Source organism: Corvus moneduloides, chromosome 1 (genome assembly GCF_009650955.1).
Source record: "Corvus moneduloides isolate bCorMon1 chromosome 1, bCorMon1.pri, whole genome shotgun sequence".
Lineage (NCBI taxonomy): Eukaryota > Metazoa > Chordata > Aves > Passeriformes > Corvidae > Corvus > Corvus moneduloides.
In genome coordinates, this window is record NC_045476.1 from 3,145,556 (window position 1) to 3,171,125 (window position 25,570).

Genomic DNA, 25,570 nt, shown 5'->3' on the forward strand with positions numbered 1-25,570 from the left:
TGAGCTGATTTATCATATCAAATACTAGCCTTAAATGTGAAAGGAATCAGGATTTACACATAATATACAGCTAAATGCATCAGTGAAAGAGTGCTCTGCATGAAACTACACATTTCAGAGACAAAGATGGGGGAAGTGCTGATGATTTTCTGCAAGTGTGACCATCAGATGTATTCTCTGTGTCTGAATGGTCACCCTGTTTACATGTGACTCTGCCTGACATCCAGAACAAATGAGGCTCTGGAGAAAAACCAGACCTGCAGTCGAAGGAAATTGCTCATGTCTGCTCTCATCCCACCTACCACTGAGCAGATCTGGGAAAAGGAGAAACAAACAGGGTAGAGTCAGGAAATAAGAACCTGTGGGCTTGTTCTGAAGGATGCTGGTGACATCATGAGATGAAACACCCAGTCCGGCTGTGAACTGGGTGGGAGGTTAAACACCAACTTTCCCCCAATAACATCTCAGCTCATGATACTCCACAGACTGCTGCCTGCCCCACTGCTTTTTGTTATCTCACTTTGGAAAAAAAAAATGAAGGAAAAGGCTTTGGTTTCAGTTTGACTCACCGTGGAGATAAAACAGTGGTTGCCATCCTGCTCAGCATAAAGAACCCCATCCTTAATGAAGACAGATATTGCACGGAGGATGAACGAAACAAAGAGGTTCATGTGGATGAAATTCCGAGTGCAGTGAAGCTTCCTAGAGAGGAAAGAGGTGGGGGGAGGGGGGAAAAGAGAAAGAAAGAAGAAAATAGTTTTATTTCATGAAAATGTCACACTGGGCCTGAACACACTCGTCCAGAGCACATTGGTGCTAAGAACAGCAACATCTAAGCCAGGACTATGTTAGTACTGACCCTAAACCTGAGCAAGAGGAGGATTTGCGGATTTTCTTGTAGAAGGATGCAGAGAAGCATAAAATAGACAATAGAACCAGTCCAGTGCAGCTCATGAAGTTTCATAAACCAGATGCACAGCTTCTCCTGCTGCATTTATACTCTGCTGAAATGTGACTTCTGGAGTGTGTCCAAGCTGGGGGAGCAGCCCAGCTAAAGGATTTTCTCCTTCTTATTCTACCTCAGGTGAGACAAAAGCTTTAACTCTGTTTGGGGCAGCTGAGCTCCAGTTTCCTTCCTCCAGGGACTGAGCAGCTCACTGCTCGTGTCCCCACTCACCTGAAGCGACACAGGATGACCATGGCAGTGGTGAGGGACACCAGGGAAGTGCTGTATCCCACGGTGTACAGAGCCTTCACGGAGAGATAGTAGTAATCCTTGGGAGGCAAAAACCACAGGGTTAAAGGGTTCATCAACAGCCACACACCTGCCAATATGCAGGGAGAACCAGAGGCAGGATCTGTGTCTTGAACAGCCTGGGTTCTTTCCTCTGAGATCTCACTGTACATCAAGCTCTGCTCTATGTCTGGGTCTGCACACCATGAGGTTATTTATCAGTGAGCTAGCAGTGGCTATCTATATTTTTTGTAAGAATTTATAGAAAAAAGAATTGGCTATGAGATCCTTTATCACCAGGGAGAGAATAGGGGTTAGCCCATGATTCTAAAAGTTCCAATCTACATCAACATTAAAAGCTTATCCCCTATAAATATTCAATACAGGCCCAGGAAGGATTCAGATCTCACTTCTCACAGTTTTATGCCCATGTACATCTGATTGTTTGTTCTAATCGCTGTCACATCAGAACACGACCAGAGGCTGGACAGAAAGCAGCCTGCTGCTCCCCCCACCCCTTCATTTGTTTTTAATTATGAGATTAATTTGCACCTGGTTATCGGACTCTGTTTCGTTCTCATCGAAGCCGCAGGCATCATAATAGTGAGGGAAAGGTTCAGACCAGCCATCCTCAGTGCAGTTCCTGCTGATGTCCCCTATGCCAAGGACAGGGGGGAACGTGACATCCCATGAAAAAACCCCAAGACATCCCCTTCCTCCCCTTGGTGCAAGGAAAACCCCACAGTTCTCCTGAAAGCGCTGTTTGCCTGCCTACCCATGGATTTAATTCTTGAAATTTAATGACATGTTAAATGATCCAGTCCTGCAAGAGGTGCCTATGGATGGCTACTACTACAGTTGGTCACCAGAGAGCAAAAACATTTAACCAGTATATTCAGTGTCTCCAAGCCACCAAAAATCTCGTTCTCAAGTGGGTTCCTGAACCAGGGCTCAGCTGAATGTCCATTTCTCTTGAAAAGGCATCCCAGGAGCACAGCTTTGATGAAGATATCTCCACTCCAGGTGGCTAAAGGGGAAGTCCAGTGCTTAAAAACAGGCCCTTTGTGCTATTTTTAGTGGTCTGTATCGGAGGCAAATGCATGGGACTGGTGAGAAAACACCAGGCTAACACAATCTTTTCTGTCCGGGTGCTGGAAGCCAGTCAGGATACTGTGGGATATCTCGAATAGCCATTACATATCCATGGACAGGCAGCTGGATTGATCTGCTGTAGTCAGAGAACACACATCCTACTCACTTATCTTCAAGCCTAGGCTCTGATCTGAGTGTGACTTTGTGGGAAGGGTCTGCAGAAAACGAAGATGGAATGGGAATCTCTCCCCAACCCCTGTCTTCATGGCAAAATGTTCCTTTGCATCTCCAGATGCCCAGGGTGACCTCAGTTGGTGAATTCAGAGCTTCTCACATTCCTCTGTCTATTCATTGTTCCAATCCTGGTTTAGAATATTAATTTTATGCAAATATTGGCTTAAGTACCTTAATGTTTTGGGTAATCTCATATAAGAACCAGCTCCTAAATGGCTTCACTGGCACATTTAGGCTTAAAAACCACACTGGGAAGGCAGAATTGGGGACAGAAGAGGAAGAGTCTCTTGACATTCATTTTCCTACAAAGCTGCCTGAGGTAGGACAGCCACTGGAGGGCTCTTTGGAAGCACCATTATTCTTCCCAAAGCTCAGTGGCCTTCCTAAAAAATTAGGGCTGAGCTGCTGCTGCACTTCTTCCTCTCCAGCACAAAGGAACAGCCTCCATTTATCAAATTATCACACTTTTTGGAGTTTCAGTTGCACCTTGACCAAAACAGATGGAAATTTCTAAGGTTTGGGTTTGCTATTAAAGTTGTGCTGCTTTCCATTCTTAGAGCAGTTTAGTCTCTCATAACCTTACTTTTAACCTTCTTTTAGAGGATCTGTTTGCCACCCATGCAGCAGAATATATCTCTTTAACCACAGCGTTCATTTAAGAACATTGCATTACTTGGCACATTTTGTTAAATTACTCTTGCACATTCATCCCTAGTTTTCTATGGAAAAAAAAAGCACTGAATCATGGTGCTGACTTTCTTTAACACTATTTAGCAATTATTGTTAAGCAGGTAGATATAATTTATAGCAGCATACTTGCTAGATTGCAAGGCTTAAGAGAGGAGGAATAAATTTTCATGTTATTGCTAAAAGTAACAGAGCAGAAAATGTGTCATAACAATTAGAACTGATTAGAAAATAATAGCAAAACGGCAGGAAAAAAGCTCAGCTTCCTTTTTAACAGAGAGAAATAAAAAGAGAAAAAAATTTCCATGGTTCTGTTTCTTACCTAGGAGAGACTGGGCTGTGCTTTCCAGCAGGTCATAATCACCTAGAAAAGTGGAAATTGAGTATGAAATTGTTTTGATTGTGTTTTCTATTAGGGCCCAAACTGGTCTCTGTGGAAATCAGTGAATGGAGTGCAATTGATTTTTATTTGTTTAGATCAGGCCCAAAGGCAATAAATACTTGGTGCTGTCTTCTCAGGAAGTAAACACAGATTTACTTGAGAGTTTAAATCAAAGTTGAACCTCTAAATTTAGAACTAAAACCACATGCAATCAAACAGGAGCAAAGCTTATTGTAAAATTATAGAAGTCAAATATTATATCTTTAGGAATTCGCATTTATAATCCACAGGTATTTAAATACGATCAGTTTTCAGAGAATTAATGAAAAATTGTTTCCATCCATCAACGACAAAGAGCAATAACTAATTGGTTTAAGTAAGATTAGGTTAAATCACTTTGATTCATGAGATTTTTAATTTCAGTTTTTCTGCAAGTATTGCAGTTAAGTACACGTATCATTGTCATAATGGTTGATACACAAACAACTTTTCAGTAATCTGGTATTATCATGTGCACACAATTTTTGGGAACAGAGGTACCGAGGATGTAGGCAGCACAACTGGTTCTTACCTGCATGGGTTTGCCCCAAATTATCCACTTCCCAACCTGAAATTAGAAGAATGAAAACAATTAATTCAGTCCTGATCATAGTTTGCAATTTAATTTTGATAAAAGCTTGACTCCCATAAGAGGAACGGATGTAGCAGAGCCCAGAGAAGAACTGCGAGTTTGAATCTTTATTTCTGTATTAGTCCTGAGTATTTATGAATGGAAAAGGGTTTTCAGAAGATGGTGATTGCATTGTTTTGTTAAGTATCTGGTTATCATGAAGTTTCATCAGACTCTGGGAAGAATAAGAAAAACAGATGTAGGAGGATTTTTGTGGATTTTTAAAAATTATTTTTCAGGGGAAGGTTCTGAAGAAAGACTCACACATTTCCAAAACATTGTTCCTAAACCCATGCTGAGTAGTTTCTAAAAAATACAACTGTTACAGTGGGAAATGATAAAACTTTGGGTTTACATTAGAAATCTTCCTTTCCCTTTCTTTTGTTCTTCCAAAATAAATTGTTGGAATGATGCCAAACCAACCTCCCACCTGCTGTGCTCAATGTTTAATCCGAATTGGGCTGAAATCAGACTCTCCTGACTCCTGGGTGGATCCTGGCTCAGTTGGGGATGCAGGAGGAGGAGCTGCCTTGAGCCAGGGAGTGGAGCTGCTGCATCGTGCACAGAGGAGCCTCAGGGAGCTGCTGCAAATCGCTCTGACAGTGGCCCAGAAATCAGGGAAAAAACGTTTCCAGCACTTCACTGACCACTAGAGCAGGTTAAATGTTCTCATCAGTTTAGTTCTGCATCCTCTGGGGCAGCCTCAGGGCTTCAGGTTGTTCCCCTTTTAACCCCAATGGTCAAATGTTAATTAGGGATTGGAAAAACCTTCCCCAAACTGTGTGAGAAGGTTTTTATTAAAAGTAAAATCCAAACAAAGACTGATTTTGATCCTATGGGAAAGGAGAAAGCATCTAAAGAAATAAAATAATAACAGGAGGCTTTTCAGCACAACATAAAACACATTTTTTATTTTATAATTCACATAATTTGAAATTCGTTGATTTCTGTGTCCCCTCTGAAGTAAATCAGATGTGCACGTTTAGCTTTTAAGAGAGAAAAAAGAGGGTTTAATGTGAAAATGGTGGTGGGAGTATAGAAAATTCATCTGAAGCATCAGGGAGGCTGTGCTGCGACTTTGGATGGATTACTAAACATCAAACCTGCACATCCAACCCACTGGGGACTTTGGAGGGTTGATACTGGAAGCCACTGCGAGAACACCTGAGGTCTCCATCCTTCTCTTCCCAACTCCAGCTGCTCACAGGATTTCCCATGTAAGAATTTAGGCTGGATTTTAGGAAAAGGTTCTTCCCCCAGAGGGTGCTGGGCACTGCCCAGGCTCCCCAGGGAATGGGCACAGTCCCGAGGCTGCCAGAGCACCAGGAGTGTTTGGACAGCGCTGCCAGGGATGCACAGGGTGGGATTTTGGGGTGTCTGTGCGGGGCCAGGAGCTGGGCTGGATGATCCTGGTGGGTCCCTTCTAACTCAGGATATTTTGTGACTCCTTAATTCTTGGGTATTTGCAGATGTTGGGGAAGTCTCTAAATTCAGAAGAGGAGTCCCCAGTGCTCTGAGCAAACATTTTGCAGCCAAGGTGGTTCAGCTGCTGCACGGGACTGAACCAGCGATGCTGCAGAGTAACAGGGATGGCTCTGCACAATAGTTTGGAGAGACCTTTTCTCCTCTTAAATCCACCAAACCCCGCGTTTATTAGCAGTGATGTAGCTCAGATTTAGGAATTTGTTGCTAAAATCGGGATGTGTTGCTAAAATAGGGTGTGTTGATAAAATCAGAATTCAGAACACAGATGTCAGGTTGTGGTGTGGGAATTTTTATCTGTGGGTTTACCAGGCAATGAGAGGATCAAAGAGCAAACCACCACTCCTTTATCACTTCTTTCACAGTGTTTTTCACAGCATCTGCCACTCAAACCAGCAGCTCTGATGGAACTTGTCCCTTAAGTGAGTTCTCCTCACTCAGCAGCCTGGATCTTACAACGACCCACACAAGCAGGGTAAGAAGAAGCTGCAAGAAAATCTCTAAAAACCACTTTGACTCATAAAAATCCAGTTTTATTTTATCATTTGTGGAGTAATTTGACATTAAAATTGTGCAGAATTCTTTCTGGAGAAAGACCAGGCCAATATTAAGTAGATTGATGCCTGATGTTCCTGGCATCCTGCATATTACAGTGATGGCCAGAAAAAGACATTTCTCTTAAATTTAAATGTTTTGAATGCAGCTATTTTTCCCCTACAATCTAAAAAGCATGAAATAAAAATTATCATTATTCCATTGTAAATATAGATGGCAGGTAGTACCACTGATGTTAAAATATTAAATTTTAGCTCATTTTTAATTTCATGACATCTGTAAAACCAGTTAAACATCATACTAATGTAGTTTTTTCTGAAATGAAAAGGCTTGGGTTTTTTTAAATTTATAGCCAAATTATTATTGCATTTCACTTTGTTAGGGCATTATGAAGGGATTCACTTTTCCAACAACGTTAATGTTCTGATTTTTAGGAGAAAACAAGCCTTTTATTAACATATATTTCTATACCTGAATCCTAACTAATGTACTGAAGAAAGTTCCAGTACAACCTTCGTCTGTACAGGCTTTTAGGCTTGATTCATCAATCCAATTTTCACTAATAAGTTAAGCTACTGGAAAGTTAATTAGATTTACATTGAATGTCATGCCCTGAGTTACAACAAAAAGTCAAAGTTCATCTGTTGAGCATTGGGATAAAATGCACACATACACAAATATATTTGTGGGTGTATGAATATGTTTTTATATTTCCATGTATTTATTTGAATTTCTGTATTTTTATAAAGATATATAATATATCTCTGTACATACATTTATATACACGCATATGTACATATATATACAGATATATTAATACATTTTCATGTGTATATATTAGCAGATGTTTTTATATATAGATATAAAGAGATATATTTTTATATATTTATATCTATAAATACATATACCAACAGATATATTTTTATACATATAACAGGGCGTAATGAGGGAACATACAGCCACCACCTGCCTTTGAATTCCTGCCTGCTGCTGCTGCTGCTGCTGCCCTTCTCTCAGACAATGTAATTTATGCTTCCTGCTCAAAATACGGATATTTACTCGACAGAAACCCATGACATCGTTGATGTTTCCTCACACATCTGAGAACGCAATGGAGTTCAAATGGATGTGCTTAACATTTGATGGATTTACATAGAGAGGGAGAAGACCTGACCTCGCATTTAAAGGGCTGTAAAGAATCCCAGACATGGGGAAGTTATTCTCATTTATCACAATATGACCTCAAAAGATTTTTGTTTTCTGGGTTATTTTTTCACTTCAGTGCCTTTAAGACTCTAGAGTGCCCTCAGCAAATTTCCTCTGCTGTCAGGGATGGAGTGGGCAAGGCTACAGGACCCCTCTCTGGGGACTGCGTGGGCCTTCCCACAAGCCCTCTCGCTGTCCTACTCTCGGGACACAAACAATGAGAAATTGATGTATTTGACTTCAGTGATGAAGAAGAGAAAGCCCACTGATGTGATTATACAATGGGCTAATGAAATGCGTTGCTCTTCCAGAAATGAAGAATAAATAAATTATGATTTTCATTTTTATTTTGACTGGAAACATATTTTTCAGGGGTTTAACTCAAGGATTACATTTACAAGGGACTTTTGAGAAGAGCATGTAGTGATAGGATGAGGAGGAACAGCTTCACACTGAAAGAGGACTGGTTTAGTTTGGGGATTAGGAAGAAACTCCTCCCTGTGAGGGTGGGGAGGCCCTGGCACAGGGTGCCCAGAGAAGCTGGGGCTGCCCCTGGATCCCTGGAAGTGTCCAAGGCCAGGTTGGACAGGGCTTGGAGCAGCCTGGGATAGTGGAAGGTGTCCCTGCCTGTGGCAGGGGGTGGCACTGGATGAGCTTTAAGCTCCTGCTGAACCCAAGCCATTCCATGTTTCTATTATTCTATGAAAAGAGCATCTTAAATATCAGATTTTATGATTTATTTGAATGACATCTGTGCTTCTCTCGTGTAGTTAAACTATGGAAATATGGACATGACAGCAGAGACTAAACAGTGCCTTATAACATCACTTATTAAATCAATAATTGCTCTTATCAGTCAATAAAGCCCTGAGGAAGCTGCTGTTATCCTCGACACAGGATGGTTTATCCAGTGTATTGTCAGGCTGTGTTATTCACTGTCTGACCAGACTTGAGTAAGTGTCACTCTTTGGGAAGCAAATCTACAATTAATGCTTTAATTGACATTGTTAATATGATGTCATTTGCAGCACTGCTTAGAAATCCTAGAGAAGATCTATCAGAATGCTGAATTCTCAGTTCCAAAGCCCAAGTGCAGAAAATATTCCTTATTTTTGGTTTTTTCTGCCTGAAGAGGTAAAGAAGGAGGAAAAAAAGAAGTGGAAGGACTTGCCAGTGGCTCCCCACGGAGCTGGTGGCAGAGACCCAGACCTTTCCTGCCCTTTTCTTGCATATTTATCAGACTTTCCTCCTTGATTTTTATTTACTGAGACCCAGAACACATAACTCACCCCTCACCGTGCAACAACTGATGAGAAACTCGATGAAAGCAATTGTTGCTCCTGATGTAAAGTGGACAGGGCGGGGAAAGCTGAAGCCAAGAACCAGCCTGTGCACGACGAGCCTCGGAGCCTTTTAGATCTCCTCCTTGGTGCCAAATCTGTGCTGGCTGCTCCTGGTGTCAGCTGGCACGGCACCTGCCTGGCCTCCCGTGGCTTTGTTTATCTGAACACAACTTGCATTTAACCCTTTTGTTCCAGCATTTGTCCCTTATTAGTGGCGGGGTGGGAGGGGATGAAAGGCTTCCAAAGCGGTTCTGTCCTCAATTGGCTCGCCCACACTTCTCCCGTAGCCCTGTTGTTCTCATCTCATTATTGAGGGTTGGAGGGCTGCTCCACAAAGGTAATTCTCCAGAAGGTTTTGGATTTTGACAGCATTAAGATCAATGCACAAAGCCTGCACTGTTTTCATTGCATGTTAATTGTGTCCCTACAGAAAGTGCGACTATGGCAGGGGGAGGCTGTGGAAAACATTTACAACCCCTTGTTATCCTGCTGTCCAGATATGTGGCTGGGCAGGAATTGAAATCTTTTTTTTCCTGTTTTATATAGCACTGATTAGAAGCTTAAACACTTAATTTCTAAATATGAAATAAATCAGCGAGCTCTCACGCTCGACTCCGCAGCATCCACCACGCTGAGCCTCCTCTCTCCCTTCCCCATGGCTGCCTGCTGCTCTCCTGCTCCAGCAATCTGTTCAGCCGGCTGGCAAAGCCACAGTCGGGAGCAGCAGGCTACTTAGCAGCTTTTCTGCAGCTCTCTGAGCTCCCCACACGGGTACTGGTTCCATACCCTGCCTGCTGCTTCCCTACAAGGGGCATCAGCCCTCTGCCCAATCCTGTGCCTGCACACACACAGTCCCACACACACTGTCCAACCATCCCAGTTCCTTTGTTAGGGCTCTTTGTGTTTTCCAGAGCAGCTGTGGCTGCCCCTGGATCCCTGGAAGTGTCCAAGGCCAGGTTGGATGGGGCTTGGAGCAACCTGGGATAGTGGAAGGTGTCCCTGCCCATGGCAGGGGGGTGGGAACTAAATGATTTTTAAGGTCATTTGCAACTGAAACCATTCTGTGATTCTGTAATTGATGGATTAATCCGGGATTAGCTGCTTGGCCTTTGCAGTTTCATTAGCAGGATCTGTAGGACGTAGCAGGCAGGCGAGGTCACGGAGTACATGGCCCTACAGGTTCACACACCTTTCCCTGTGCTAAGTGCTTCCCACAACTATTTCCAGGGGGTTGGGAGTCTCCAGCCTCATGCTCTATAGCCAATACTTTAAATTACAGATTAAAAGTCATTTATACCGGGGCAGGAGGTGACAGGACATGGGGGAATGACTTCCCACTGCCAGAGGGCAGGGTTAGGTGGGATATTAGGAAGAATTCTTCCATGTGAGGGTGGGGAGGCCCTGGCACAGGGTGCCCAGAGAAGCTGGGGCTGCCCCTGGATCCCTGGAAGTGTCCAAGGCCAGGTTGGACGGGGCTTGGAGCAGCCTGGGATAGTGGAAGGTGTCCCTGCCCATGGCAGTAGAGCTGGAATAAGAAAATTTTTAAGGTTCCTTCCAACCCAACCCATTCTGGGATTCTCTTATTCTACCATTTATTGTATATCACTGTTTGCCTTGACAAAGGGATTTGTGAACATAATGCTCACACAAAATTAGAAAACAAGAAAACTGGGGCAGAGGATAATCAAGGGTTCATATTTGTGTGTTTGAATAGGAACTGGTGCCTAAGGACATCTGAGTAACTGATCCTGGGGGGCAAACTCATTCCATCCACTTTATCTACCTGAAGATAAGTTCACCTGGTTTTGAAGCCTTCTCCCATAAGGGCAGAGAGACTGGCACTTGCAGAGGGTGCTTGGGTTTAGATATCTGTCCTACCATGAGAGGAACTTCTGCAAACTCTTTGTTACCCAGTGGTTTGTGCAAGACATTGCAGTAAAGGCAGGGACAGAACTGATATATAATTAATTTCTTCCTATATCCCAGTTTACTTTCAGGGCACAGGGACAAGAAGACCCAGTGAATCATGCCTGGAAATCATGGGAGAATTCCAGTGAGGTCCCATATGGAGAAGCGAAAGGCCAGAGCACACAGGGCTGGCTAAGGTAGGACTGATGCACAGATATGATCAATAACATGTAAGGGAAATCATGGCTTTATTCTTTTCTTCCTCTTTCCTGTTAAAGGATGTGAAACTAGAAGTGGACTGAGGTCACCATAGCAACTAAGCATCATCTAAACCTTATGTGAGTCCTTCCTCTGAGTCTGGCTGTCACAGGAGCATCCATCAGAGTGCAGGATCAATGCAATTGCTTTTGGAGAGTCTCCTAGCTCTGAAGAGGGCAGGGATCGTATTTGAGAGAAAATCAAATGCTTTTCAAACAAGTACCAGGAAAAAATAAGAAAAAAAAAGATTATCGGTCCTGAAATGACTCCTCGAGAAGAAAGCAAATTAAATCTCTTGCTTAAAGGTAAGAATGAATGTGTGCCCACCACACCTACAATCCTGCAATTGCCTGGAACTCCTTTCCCAATCATTTGGGTCAAGAGGAGCAAAGACAATTAAGAAAGGTTGAAGGATCTGCCCATGTTGCACCTACAATTCAATCTGCATCCTTTTGCAGTCCAAGTGTTCTCCAAACCACTCAGCAGCTCTCAGCATCTTCCACCCTTGCATTCTTCCCAAAGTGCATGATTTTTTTTTTTTCCCAAGGCCAAATTAGCTCTCAGATCATTGACAAAGGTCTTGAGCTGTGTTACAGCTTTCCCCTGGCCACGGCAGGATGTCCCCTTGCAGAGAACCAAGGACTTGATCTTTAGCTGAAATGCTCTTGCTCATGCTGCCCGTTTGAGTATCAGAGGCACAGAGTCCCCATAATTTGGTGGGAAAGGCCACAAAATATCTTTTTTTTTTTTCTGCTAGAAAACATCTGAGAGGCCTCAGCTACTTGATTAGAAAAGTAGATCCAGTTGCTATCCTTTGATGACAGTGTTTTCCTCCCATTTCTCTCTGCATTGCAGACGGACTTTGTGATGCTGTGACCGAGGAGGCTTAGTTATAGCTTGTCCTCCTCTCTTTGGAAAAAGCTGGAGCAATCCCATGGCTTTACTGCCTCTGCAAAGGCCAGGGATGAAAACCACCTGGAAATGACCTGTTATCTATCAAGTGCCATTATATATGCACATACATTTATGGTTTATACATAAAACAGATACTTTTGCATTCAACTTGCTTGTGAATGCTATGTAGGATCTTACATAAAATTAAGGATGAAACATGCATTTCAGAGCCCTGGTTGCTTCAATAAATAAATATAAACAAGCTCCAATGGCTCATTATTGTTCCCATGATGAGACTGCTATGGGACGGGTCATATGTGTTTTCCAGAGACAGCTCCTTGCTTACAGGGTTTTCCTTCCCTTGGTTTTCAAGCAGGATGTTGGAACACTCATCCAGGCAAGATATCCTTGAAGAGAAATCCGGACCTTTGCACTGACCTTTTGCTGTTTTGACAGGCAAATGCCATTTCCAATTTCACTCTGCAGCAATGCTGACCTTAATTTCAGTAGTAGCAACAAAACCCTGAGTCTTTTACCTCAGCAGAAAATAAGCGCACAATCTTCCAGGGACATTCTGGTGTCTAGAAGGGCCTTGACCTTTAACAGTCACCTTTTCTTCCTGTCTAAATAAAAAACTACCAATACAAAACCCAAACTAATAGAACTTGTAACTTGCAAATATTGTCACCAGCTTTCACTTTGGGAAGTCAAGGACTTTTCTTGTCTTTTCTCCCAGTTTGGGGGTTTTTAAAGGCTTTACCAGGACTGTCTCTCCAGAACGACACAAAATGAAGATGGAGCATCACTTCCCCTCTCATTAACTCTTCTCTTGTCATCTTATTCTAACTGATGAGGGATAACATCTAACCTCGGGCACAGACTGCTTCCCAAATCCAATTAACCCTGTGTTCGTAAATCCCGCTGTCCACCCGTGGCACCTCTAGTGCAGCACTTATGAGGCTTCGGGTTCTTACAGAATCAATTAATCAATTAATTAGTACAGCAAAGTACTTGAGTGTTTCCCTGTGGTTTAAATGGGATCAGTGACCAACTATTTCCAATTTCTTGGGATAACAGAGCTCGTTGCCTGAGCACTGATTGTGTTCAACCAAGAGAAGCAACAAGCCAAAGAGCTTGGTTCAGAAATGTGAGCATAGGATGTAATTTCCTCTTAAACTCTCTAATACCCGATTACATTCTTTATTCTATTGGATTTTAATTAGGAACCCTTAATCCTGGTACCAATGTAGGATAAGTTTTATGCCTTTGGTAAAAATTAGGAGCATTTTCCCTGTTGTACATGGGAAAACCATATTTTGTGGTAAATGTAGCAGGGAGTGTCCTGAACTGAGCACCAGATAAATGAAATTGCTGGAAGATTCAGTAAGAGCTGCTCATATTTATCATTTGGATTTGTGAATGAAAGCATTTTCCAAATGCGGAGCATATGCCAATGCCCAGAAACTGTCTAGTACAATTTGTATTTTTTTTTACTGCAAATCAAAGACCTAAAAACACGCTCATTTCTGATCGTTATTGATTTTCATTCTGTGGTCCATTTGGGTGGGTTTATAGGTTCCAGAATATTTCAGCTCCACAGTGAAAAGCAGAAAAAAGCACAGACTTTGCTTCTGTAAGTTTCCATTGCCAGGCAGTGTCACCTCTGTCAGGAAAAAAAATAAGAAGGGAAAAAAAGAACAAAACAGAGAAAATTCTCCAGCTGGGAGTGCAGATCAGTGTGTTAGGGCCATCTCCAGGTCTTGCTATGTCCTACTGAGAGGTAACACCACAGCTTGACACGGTTTTCTTCTTTTTACCTCTGCAAAGATGCCTTAGAATGCTTTGAATATATCCTGTTGTGGAGTGGGTGTCTCTGGGGCCTGTGCTGGGAAGGCACTGGAGAAATTGTAACATACAACAGAGAGGTCATGGAAGTGAGAGCTCCTGGTGGAAATAATGATTGAGGGATATCAATCAAAGAAATCCATGTGGAAGAGGAAATCAAGTGAATTTTTGGGAAGTATCTAGAAGGAAAGCCACTGCAATCCCTCATTTACAAGATGAGAAAAGACTCAGGAACTAATAAGCTTTTTCCACTGGAGAAATGGAATCTCCAGGGGAGAGACTTTGAGAATTACGTTTTCGTTCACAGTCTGCATCTGAAAGGAATGAAAAATTCTGGTGATTTTGGACGATCAGAGAGGTGAAATGGAATTTTAGAAGGCAGGGTTGCCAAGAACTCAGAATTTTACTTTGGACTTTCTGCATGATGTTGACAGCAGCTCGAACGTTACTCCTTGGTTCCACTGCAGTGAAGGTTAAAGCAGAGCAGATAAAAACCAGCAACAGCTGGTACTTTTAGCAAATACACAGCTAATTTTTCCAAAAAGCATCACTCCAGATGACAGCTTAGTTAGTTAATTTTTCTTTTGTAGTCTCTTTTATTTTTTTCCCATTTTACTCCATATGGAAATCAGACATCCAAGTAAAGGCAGTCAGATTCCTTTCAGAAATTCATAAAATGAGCAGCCTCTGCAGTGACTTCATTCACCTCAAGAGAAGCATTTGAGAGGGGTCAGAGAAGGCATCTCTACAAGTGCCCATTGATTTCTATCCACTGAACGAGAAATCCATGTGATCTCTTCAGACTTTCACATATAAATTTAAATATCCAAAGCCAAATAAGGTATTTCCTATCCACTCCTAAAGATTAGCACATCCCATGATTTCCCTGTGATTACATTGTACCTACAGATGCTTCAGAGCACAAGATTTTAAAAAATATAATTTCAAGTTATTGCTGTGTTTGTAAAAATGATCTGTGGTCATATAAAAACGTTGCTGTACTAGGACTGATTTTACTATGAATAAATATTAGTGTTCATGTCCAGCCTAGCTCCATATTCTAGAAACAGAGCAGCAGCCAGAGGACACCTTAACAATCCCTAAAATGTGATTATCCGTGTCTTAGAAACATTCTAGTTCGCTAATAACCCTTTATTTAGGGAACCATCATAAAATGTGACTTTTTTCATTAAACTCTCATTGAAACAAATACACTTGGCTAATTAAAATTAGCAGCAATGATGGGAAAGCCGATGCTGATTCACCCAGGAGAGTGCTTTGGGATGTTGATAATTCCACCTTGGGGTCAGCAGCGCAATCCCAGCCACATCTGCCGAGATTTCCAGCTACTCCAGATTAAATGTTTATTTGTTTATCTAATGAATTACGAATCTTGGGTTTGTTCCTACTGAACAGATGTCCCAAAACCCCTCAAACCCAGCCCTACACGAGGTAACAGCTGCCACTTTTATTGGGGATCCCGAGAGGAGATAAAGGAACGGGACATATGTTTCCACTGGATGGAATATTCCTCCCTTAGGGCCACACTGTCACTCTGTTACAGGCCAAGAGGGAAGTACAGTGTGTGAGGAGGTCTGTAAATCCTGGGAAAATTATTTAAAAATGTTATTTCAGCCTTTTATTTGACATAGGTAAAATAAATATGCCTATGAATAAATAAAAACATAAATAGAGCTTACATATATATATATATATGTATGTATGTATTTTTTTTTAATTGTTCCTTTAAAGGCTCTATTATTTTTATTTAAAGAAACACTTTTTTAAAGTAAACAATTTTTATCATTTTTATTTAAATAATTTAATGTAAATAAATAACATCTTTATTTAAATAAATGGAAGCAGTCAATATAATAAATACAATAAAATTTCTGATTTTATTTAAATAAAATGTTGGTTTAAATAAGTGTAATAAAGAAATACAATAAAAAACCTAATTATTTTTATTTAAATAATTTAATTTAAATAAATGAAAAATATTTCTATTTATGGACCAGGTCAAATTGAGTTAATCTTGTTTATAAAGTGGGACATGGGTTAGGTGACATAGGTGATGCCTGTGCCTGGACACCTTGGAATGGATGTATTAAAAGGAAGGATTTCAGCGTTCCTGGAGCTGAGTATGAGACACTCTCTCCCAGAAATGGTGCTCTGTGTGTGGCAATGCTGAAAAAGCAGATTTTGGACTCAAGGCTGTAAATGAATAATTAATTGGTAACATAAACTTTGGGAAAAAGGATCCTGGGGGACAGTGATGAACTTGTCCCTCAAAGGACAGTGCTAATTAAGGGATCTGCAGGGCGTGGTGGGTGCTGGGAGCAAATGGACCAATCAGTGTTAATTAGCAGCACAGGGCCTGAAGGATGTTTATGTCTCATTTCTACAGCCCACAAAAAAAGTGTGATGGAACATCTGCTTCCCTCCAGAAATCTTTAACTCTTTCCTTGACCCCCAGCATGGGAGCTCCTCACATTGGTCATCTCAAGCCTATGTTCTCCTTCAGCACAAGCAGAAGCTGCTCTAAGTTTTAATTATTTGCTAAAATAGATCCCAACTGTGTTATCCAAGACCCAAACACAGATTGGGGTCCCCACTGAATTCAGTCAGACCCAAGGGCAGAAGATTCCCTTCAGGAGTTAAAATTTGTGATATTTTCATGTTGTGTAGTCTATGAAGGCTTTTTTCACACCTTCCCTCCCACCCTGTGCTCACACACGTATCTACACACAAATATCCTGGTTTTCTGCAATTTATTTATAACTAGAGCCCAGCTGCAGAGTTTTTGATCTCCCTTTATCCTGAGGATCTAAGTGAGGTTTTACACTCATGCTGGCTATGAGGCTTTACCAGGCAGAGGCAAAGAACAAAGAGAAAATACTTTACCATCTTCAGAGATGATAAATCTGAACAGTGCAGGACACTTGACAAAGACAATTTCGCCCACACTTGCAGGTTTCCAGCATGTGATATTGTCCCACATTCCTGGGCAGCCTGTGGAAGAGAAGGAGGGATAAAATATGTGAGTGGTGGAAATCCATCCCTTTCCTCACACTGTTATTGAGCTTTGTGGTTGGTTCTTCCTTCTAGAAATAAAAATGTTCTTGTTTAGAATAATAAACAGTGTCAATTTCCCTGGGACAAAAATATTTTTCATTCATAGGAATAGCATAAAATCCATAGTAGCATCACACAGTAATGGCCAGCCTCTGCTCCCACAGAAGATGACATTCCTTAGTCCCAATTGAATCACTCCAACACACCAGAAACAAATTTTCTCGTGAGTATGAAACCTGCTGCTATTTAGTTATCTTTCAGAAATACTGGGTTAATTTAAAAAAAAAAAAAGATTTATGGACCATATCTTTGATTAAAGTCTTTGAATTTCTGTTGGCTTTAATCCTTGTGAAAGTTTGGAAACTTGCTCATTTCTGCTTCATCCTGCAGCCATTTCTGTGGATGTGTGAGACAAACTCTTCCATCCTGCTTATTCTCTAAAAAAAAATGTCCTTCCTTACCAAAGAACTATCCTAACATCATTCATTGTTTTTACTGCAGTCGTTGCTCTAGAGAATATAAACTCACAATGCCAAAAGAGGATTTTTTTGGCCTCTAACGATTTCTTGCATAAGCTAAGGATGGATTCAGGTCTTTAATAACAGTTCAAAGATGAGGCTTCAGGTAACAAACTTTGGAGTAAGGGTCTGAGTGGTAAAAAATCCCGATTTCCTGCTACATGAAGGCAGAAAGAGGTGATGGGACTGTGGGTGGGAGTTGTCTTCTCTTGGGATGTAAGAAAAATTAATTGTAAATTTATTGTAAACACAGTAAAAGAACCCAGCTCCAGCTTCTTTCTGGTCTCTGTGCCAGAGATGTGAAAAACTGGCTTTTAAGAAGAATAAATCTTCCTGTAATTCTGCAAACCACCACAAACCTAGAAGGCTTATCCAGTGTACACAAAAACTCAGAGCAATCTCTCAAATTTCCTGCTGTTAAAAAAAAAAAAAACTGACTTAGTGAAGGAATCTCAAATAGAAATCATCTTCTGCCTCAGCAGGAAAAGAAAGAACTAAACCTAAATATTTCCACTGCTTATTTGCATTTGATGTTGAGATTGAGCAAATAATCCTATCATCTGAAAAAAACCCCCCAGCTCCATGACTTTCTATGAGGTTGTCTGTCAAAATTCTCTCTTTGACTGCATGCCAAGGGAAATAAAACCTTCAGGAAAAGCAGATAATACATCCAAGTGTTCCTTTCCTCCCGGCACAAGTCCAGTATAACGAGATGTGGGTGATGAACTTGTAAAAGCTGTGTGGGCTCCATCAGCTCTGGGGATAGCAGCAGATCCCCATCAGTGGAGGAGGAATGTTCTCAGGACTGGAATTGGGGCCTTTTTTCCAAGTCCTACGTTTTCTCACAAAAATACAAGGCTGAGAGTACCACGTGTGGTGAGTAGAGCAGTTCTGAGTGAGCTGGTGTTTGAGGAATTAGGTCAGCATCAAACAATGTTGTTGTTTTGATGTTCAACATCGTAATAACAACATTTTACACATCACAGTGATGGCATAGCACAAGCAGTTGGGAAATATTCTTTCAAACTAAAGGATGTTGTATCAGATCACTTAATATAAATTAATAAACACGTAAAATCCTGACCCTATTGCATAAAATCCCTCAGCCTCGCCAGACCCACCAAAATACAAAATTATTGCAAAAATTAAATCTTCACAGGACCTGGCTAAAAATAAAGGAATCCTTTACACTTGCTCCTTCTCCTCTCTTTTCCCACTCCTACCCCAGATTGTTTCCTTTTCCAGATGAGGATCTCATCCCATGAGTGCTGTAATTCACTAGAACATTTCAAAAAGTCTCAAAAACTGGGGTTTGAAAGGTTTGGAATCTCTCAGGCACATGGTGGGGATATTGGGGTGTCCTGTGCAGGGCCAGGAGTTGGACTGGATGATCCTTGTGGGTCCCTTCGAGCTCAGGATATTGTGTGATTCCATGATTTTATGATACTGTTTATGTACTAAAGATGGAAATCAAGACCACATTGAGTGCTATTAGATTTTATTGTCTTTGATAGCTTGTGCCTGTCCACGCAGTAGGAATTGCATTTTCCATGTTCATCTCAGGATGTGCAGCAACAGGTTTATAGGTCACTGAAGTATGGCACTGTCTACAAAAGTAAATTATGTGTGAACATCCACGTTAATGAGACATTTGCTTACAAGAGATGCTGGAGATAATCAGTGGTTAGTGAGATCTTTGGAGAAACACCTGTTGGCCGTGCTTGAATTAACTGGGTTGAATAGGAATAGGAAAAACTTCCTTATTCCTTACTATTTTTTCAACATTGTTGTCTTTCAAACACTGGGACAGCAAGGGATACTGCAAAGCAGAGAAATACAAGGAAATCCTCAGGCTGCTGAACAGAAACAGCCACAGCATAAACATCCCATGGCAGTGTGGATGAAATTCAGTTGTAGCAGGTGGCTGATTTTCTGGTAATACCATGCTGAGATAAAAACCAGCCCCATTTAAAACGATATTACAAGTTCATTGTGTTAGAAAACATTGGTGTGCTGACATTGAGAGAGAGGGAGAGAGAACCAGCAAGTAAAGTAATTTACCTTAAAATAGGGGAGAGATGGAGATTGTAAGATTTCCCCATCAATAAGAACATTGTCTGATCCCACTTGGAAAACTATATTTGAAACAAACAACCTGAAGCAAAAAAAAGGATGACAACAACAATAAAAAAAATTAAATGGAATAAAGGCCAGCGTGCACAGTCTCCCTGCATTTGTAAACCATGCTACAGCCAGGAATCCCTGCTGGGTGAAATCTGCCCACGGAAATCAAAGTGACTTGAGTGTGAAACTGCCCAGCAGGGTCTCCTCTGGCACTGGCCAATGTCCCCACTGCCCAGTGACGTAGGGATGCCCAGGCAGGCTTGGAAAGAGGTGGCTCAGACAATGCAAGGTGCAGCTTCAAGGGGACAAATTTTCCTAAATTTTCATCATTCCTTAGGAATCAGTATTAACAAGGAATGGTTTTAAAGAGTAAGATTTCACATGGGACAGAATGAAAAAAAAAATGCAGAAAGTGGTTTTGCTGATGGATGGTTTTGGAAACAAAACAATCACAGATTTACAGAGTCATTAAGGTTGGAAAAACCCCCTCAGGACATCAAACCAGCACTGCCAAGTCCATCACTAAACCCTGTCCCCAAGTGCCACATCCACATGTTTTCTGAACACTTTCAGGGATGGTGATTCCACCACTTCCTTGGGCAGCCTGTTCCAATGCTTGACCACCCTGCCAGCGAAGAAATTTCCCCCAATATCCAATCTAGACCTCCCCTGGCACAACCCAAAGCTGTTTCCAGAAAGCACAAATCCTGCCTTCCCTTCCCATGTCTGCACTGCACCCTGCAGCTGGAATTCCTGTTTGGTGAACACTGTGGGATTCATCCCAGGTAACAGAAGTGGTGCAAAACTTGGCATCTGGTCCTGGGTAAGTGCTTCTGTCCTTCTCATAGGATGGGCAGAGAAATGCTTCCACTTACTCACTCCTCTCCTTTGAGGGATGGATGATCCTTTGGGAGCCCTTATTCCTTGCTGCTGAGTTCTGAGGAAACACAAACTCATCATGCCACTATAGGTTAAGACCAGATTAGTTCAACTTTGGATGTCCAAGCCTCACCCTTTGGCCTATTCAGCAAAGCAAAGATTCCTCTGTAGCTCAGGGAGGGAGACTTTCCAGACAGGAATAATCCCATTTTAAGGTGGCACCGATGGTGAACCACCCTGTAAAGAGAACTTGCATCTCCTCACAGACTACACTCAGTAGAAGGAGGGTATGAAAAAGCTTAACTTAGACAGCTGCCTTTGAAATGTTTTTTACAAGTTTGTATTCCCTGAAGGGTCTGTGTGGTCTTTTGGGGTAGCCATGAACCAACTCTGTTCTCTGGGCAGAGTGATCACCAGTGGCTCCACAGTGTCCCTTAGAGACTTCCCAATCCTGAGAAAAGGAGTCCAGCTGAGGGCTGGGACATGTCCCTGAGGAACACAGTGCAAGCCACAGTGGCTGCTATTAAAAGCCCTCATGATCAGTCCCCATATCTCTGCCTCAAACTTCTACTTGTAGAAGTGAAATAAAATTAATGTATAGACTGTGAGCTCCCTGTGACTGGATCCACTTTGTACTTTTCTTCAAAAAACTGAGTGCTTTTAGCTGAAGCACAATGTTTATGTGAAATTTATATGAATTTATATGTGAATTTGAGACTGTGGATTTTATATTGTGGATTTTCTATGAATTTCATGTGAAACCCATGACACCCAAGTTTAAATTCCACACTGTTGAAGCTGAGGGAGGTGCCTCACACACCTGAAGATGGATCTGACTTGGCAGACACTGAAAAAAACCAGCTCTTTCAAAGAAAGGCCATATCTATTAACAAGGAAACTACAATTATTTATCTTTGCAGAATCTTCTGATGCATTTTTTAAATTATACCCAGCATTAATACCTTTCTAGTCGTCCTGCCTCCATGGAGGTCCTCACAAGCCTTGTTCCCGTCCTTCCTTTCACACTCTCCCTAACCTGCTACTCCTGGCAGCTAAAAGGCTCCTGCTTGCCTGAAATTTCTGGACAAGCACCAAGAGAAAAAAAAATCAAAAAAATCCCCAAAGCAAGTCATGCTGGCAGGAGAGCAGTGATAAACAGCTCTTCTGAAATTGCTCATGGTCCTGTTGCCTGGAATCGGAAGAAAAACCCTCCAAACAATATTAGGATTGACAACATAAACAGCAGTCTTTTAATGAAAGCTTTCAGGTGCACAAAATACCCCTGTGAGCATGCCTGGCATTGGATTTTCACAATTTTTATAAGTTTAATTAATTAAGATATCTAGAAATTGCATCCCATTGATGCCTTAGGTTTTAACTTTCATATTTTCAAATCCTGCACTGCCTAGTGTGTGACTCTGAAGTTCCTTGTAGCCTGTTAACCTCTGCTCTCTGTGCTGGGCAGACACAACAAAGCCTCTCTGGGCCTGCTCTGCAAGGACACCCAGACCGTCCTAGGCCCAAAATGTGTAAACCAAAGAGCCTCTAAGGGGGGCAAGCTGAGGGGAATTACATCATTAACTGAAGCTTTAATTGGAGAATTAACCCTGATGTGCAAATGAACCCAACCTATAAAAGTGTGAAGAACTCGTGACTCGGCGTCCATCTCGTGTGCAGCCTTTGGCCTGCCCAGGGGTACCTTTGAAGGCCCTTCAGATAAAGACCTACCTTTATTCCCTTATTCCTGTCGAGTCTCTGTTTTTAGGTGGCCACTTCAGGATTCTGGTTGTCCTGGTAACCCACCCTGCCCCACTGGAGTCCCTCCAAGAGGTTCTTAACCCTCTATCTTATGTCTCCCACGCGCTGCTGCAAAACAGGGTGTCCTTGTTAGAAATCCTTTTCTTGAAAGGAAAACCTAAAATTAGGCTTTCTCTCGTTGCTTTTTTCTAATCAGGAGAAGAAAAATAAGCATCTCCAGGTGATAATGTATCTCAGAACAGGTTGCCCACAGAAGTGATGGATGTCCCATCCATGGAAGAGTGGGAGCTTGGAGCAACCTGGTCTGGTGGAAAGTGTCCCTAAGACTAAATAGAATTTCAAGAAGGAGACATACTGTGTGAGAAAGGGTAACTACTGTTCTAAAGTGCAAGAAAGTGCTAGAAATTCTACAGACATATATTAAAAATCTAAAAAGTTAGAAATCTATGAAAAAGCTTAAGACATTTAGGCATCAGTTGCTTATATTCCTTTTCTCCTCTGTCTAGGGCTGTCTTGAGAGTCACAGTTTGCTAGGGGGTAGATATAAATCCAGATTTCCGGCAGCCCCATAGGTGAAGTTCACAGAGTTGAAGGAATGGACCTTATTTTAAATCAGCTGAGGACAGAGCCTGTTATCTTCCACCAACACAGAGCCATTGTGTCACCAGGACTGTGTAGAAACCCCTCTTTTTGGTAGAGTTGTGTCCTATTTTCTTATGGTTTTTGCAGATTTATGTCCTGTTTATGGTGCCTCTATCACAATCTCCTCTCTACTCACACTCTCTATATTAAAATCCTCTTTCCAGTTTCCACAACATCCTCCAATGTCCTTATCCTGCCCCAGTGCAAAATGCTTCCTATCATCCCTGACAACTTTTCGGCAAGAGAAGGTGCAAAGCAGGGATATTTTTTTGGATAGCAAACCCCTGTAGTAACTCTCTGTTTACTCATTCCCTCCTCTAAACAAAGCATGTAACTCCTCCCTGTCTCCTTCTCTATGAAAATTATTATTTTGATATTTTTCTTGTATCCAGCATGCCATTTTCATACATGGGGGACTGAACTAAGGAGTAAAAGAGCGATGGGCAATGGAATTTATGGATTCATACACAGACAGGAGGGAACAGACAAGAATTTGCATAAAATTTGTTCCCTTGGCAAATCAAGAAAAAATGTAATTACATAAATGTTAGACTTCTGTATTTTTCATGTAGGGAAATAAAGGCCTGAGATGAAAATCCATCCTTCTGGCCTACAGCATTGCATTTGATTTTCGGTTCCTCTCCTCATTTATTGGTTTAAAATATCACCTTCAAGGTCGTATTGCCTTCAGGAGAGTAATATCAAAGGAAACGCAATGTAACAAAGCAGCATATTAAAGTGAATTATGTGGTGCACAATAACTTCTAAAGGGCACACTACATATAAAGCCTTTCAGAGAGAGGGGAATATGAGATAGGAGTTCTCTGTTCCTTTATAAATCTAGGTAAATACCAAAATAAATAAGGGCTTGAGCGTGGCCTGAGTATGGGGATACGGTTTTCAAAAGTAATTGACATTTCAAAGTGCAGGTGTCTTGGAGAAGTTCCTGTCACAGAAATGGTGTTTCTGGAGGTGTTTGGAGTTGGGCACCAACCCTGGAACTCTGCCAGACCCAGAACTGTGCAGTCCCAGCCCAGAGAGCCAACTGTGCTCCAAAATCAGGGTGGGCAGCAGGACAAGGGAGGGGATTCTGCAGCTCTGCTCTGCTCTACTCTGGTGAGATCCCACCTCCAGCATAGGAAAGATGTGGAGCTGTTGGAATGAATCCAGAGGAGGCCACAGAGACGCTTCGAGGGCTGGAGCCCCTCTGCTCTGGAGCCAGGCTGGGAGAGCTGGGGGTGTCCAGCTGGAGAAGAGGAGGCTCCAGGGAGGCTTCAGAGCCCCTTCCAAGGCCTAAAGGGGCTCCAGGAGAGCTGGAGAGGGACTTAGGAAAAAGTATGGGGTGACAGGACACAGGGAATGGCTTCCCACTGCCAGAGGGCGGGGATAGATAAGGTGCTAGAAATTCTTTACTGTGGGACACTGGCACAGGGTGCCCAGAGAAGCTGTGGCTGCTCCTGGATCCCTGGAAGTGTCCAGGGCCAGGTTGGATGGGGCTTGGAGCAACCTGGGATAGTGGAAGGTGTCCCTGCCCATGGCAGGGGAGTGGAAGAAATTGAGCTTTAAGGTCTCTTCCAACCCAAACCATTCTGGAGTTCTGTGATTCTTTAGTTTCTTTTGAAAGTCCAGACCATAACCGAGTAGAAATGTAACATCAACTGAAATTTCAGAATAAGTTATAAAAGAGAGAAAGTCTTTTTCTCCTCTACCAGTTCCTGACAAATTTTGGAATTATGAGAACGAAGTCTATTTGTTCTTTCATCTGGTCATTTGGCCCAGTTATTACACCAAGAAGTAGTTTTTCTATCCAAGAATTGCTGTTGCTGCCCAGAGATGCACCTTGTGCTGTCTAACCTGCTGTTCATTCACCTCACCAGTATAAAGATTTTATGTGTAATTCTAAGGGAAGTTCTGCATTTCTTTTACAGTGCACAAAATAAAACAGACAACTGTGGAGGGCACTGCTAGAAGGTTTCTAATTATCACAGAACCACCGATTGGTTTGCGTTGGAACAGACCTTCAAGATCACCTCACTCCAACCCCCTGCCATGAGCAGGGACACCTTCCACTATCCCAGGCTGCTCCAAGCCCCGTCCAACCTGGCCTTGGACACTTCCAAGGATCCAGGGGCAGCCACAGCTTCACTGGGCAACGTGTTCTAAGATAAATTACCACCTGGAGATGCGTATTTTCTTCCCCTGATTAGAAAAGGCAATGAGAGAAACCCTAATTTTAGGTTTAAACCAGCAGGAATCGGAGGAATTCCACAGTCACAGTCCAAGTTTCTCTGCCAGAGTGGTACATGAAGAACAAGAAACTGGGATGCAACTCACCAGCACTTGACCCACCCCAAAATTTCCCATCACCTTTCCTTAGGCAGCTGCAGCCCCAGTATAAAGTTACTCAGGACTATATTAGGATTATTTAGAATCCATTCTTTATGTAAGGAGACTTATAAACGATCAGAGGACTTTCTACTGGGGCAGCATTATCACTAAAGTGAGTTGTTTTCTTCATGACATTTTCAGAGATCTAAGTGCAGCACTGTTAGCAGACAACTCTTAAAAATATCAGCTTAATTAATCAAAGAGAAAATTAGAGAAAGTTATTTGAGATATTCCACTTCTAACGTACTGAGTTAGTAATAGATCACATTAAAACCTCAAAGGGAAAGCACCCAAAACACTGAGTTTTTTGATTGGAATGTTGGATTATATAGGACATTATTTTTATAAAATAAATATTTTACAATTAAAATAATATGACTTCATGATAAATTTAGC

At 41.9% G+C, this 25,570-nt stretch overlaps 1 protein-coding gene across 9 annotated transcripts in view; it reads right to left on the reverse strand.

Annotated features, from left to right (window-relative positions):
- Nucleotides 1-25,570, reverse strand: part of ADCYAP1R1 (ADCYAP receptor type I) — a 138,000-nt gene that overhangs the window by 35,538 nt on the left and 76,892 nt on the right. For all 9 annotated transcript variants that reach the window (XM_032093475.1, XM_032094046.1, XM_032093961.1 and 6 more), the window contains 6 exons: nucleotides 16,695-16,802; nucleotides 4,201-4,236; nucleotides 3,570-3,611; nucleotides 1,787-1,890; nucleotides 1,178-1,275; nucleotides 570-702 (listed from right to left, as the gene is read on the reverse strand). In XM_032093475.1, coding sequence (XP_031949366.1) covers nucleotides 570-702; nucleotides 1,178-1,275; nucleotides 1,787-1,890; nucleotides 3,570-3,611; nucleotides 4,201-4,236; nucleotides 16,695-16,802 — 521 coding nt within the window. The remainder of the gene's footprint in view (nucleotides 1-569; nucleotides 703-1,177; nucleotides 1,276-1,786; nucleotides 1,891-3,569; nucleotides 3,612-4,200; nucleotides 4,237-16,694; nucleotides 16,803-25,570) is intronic.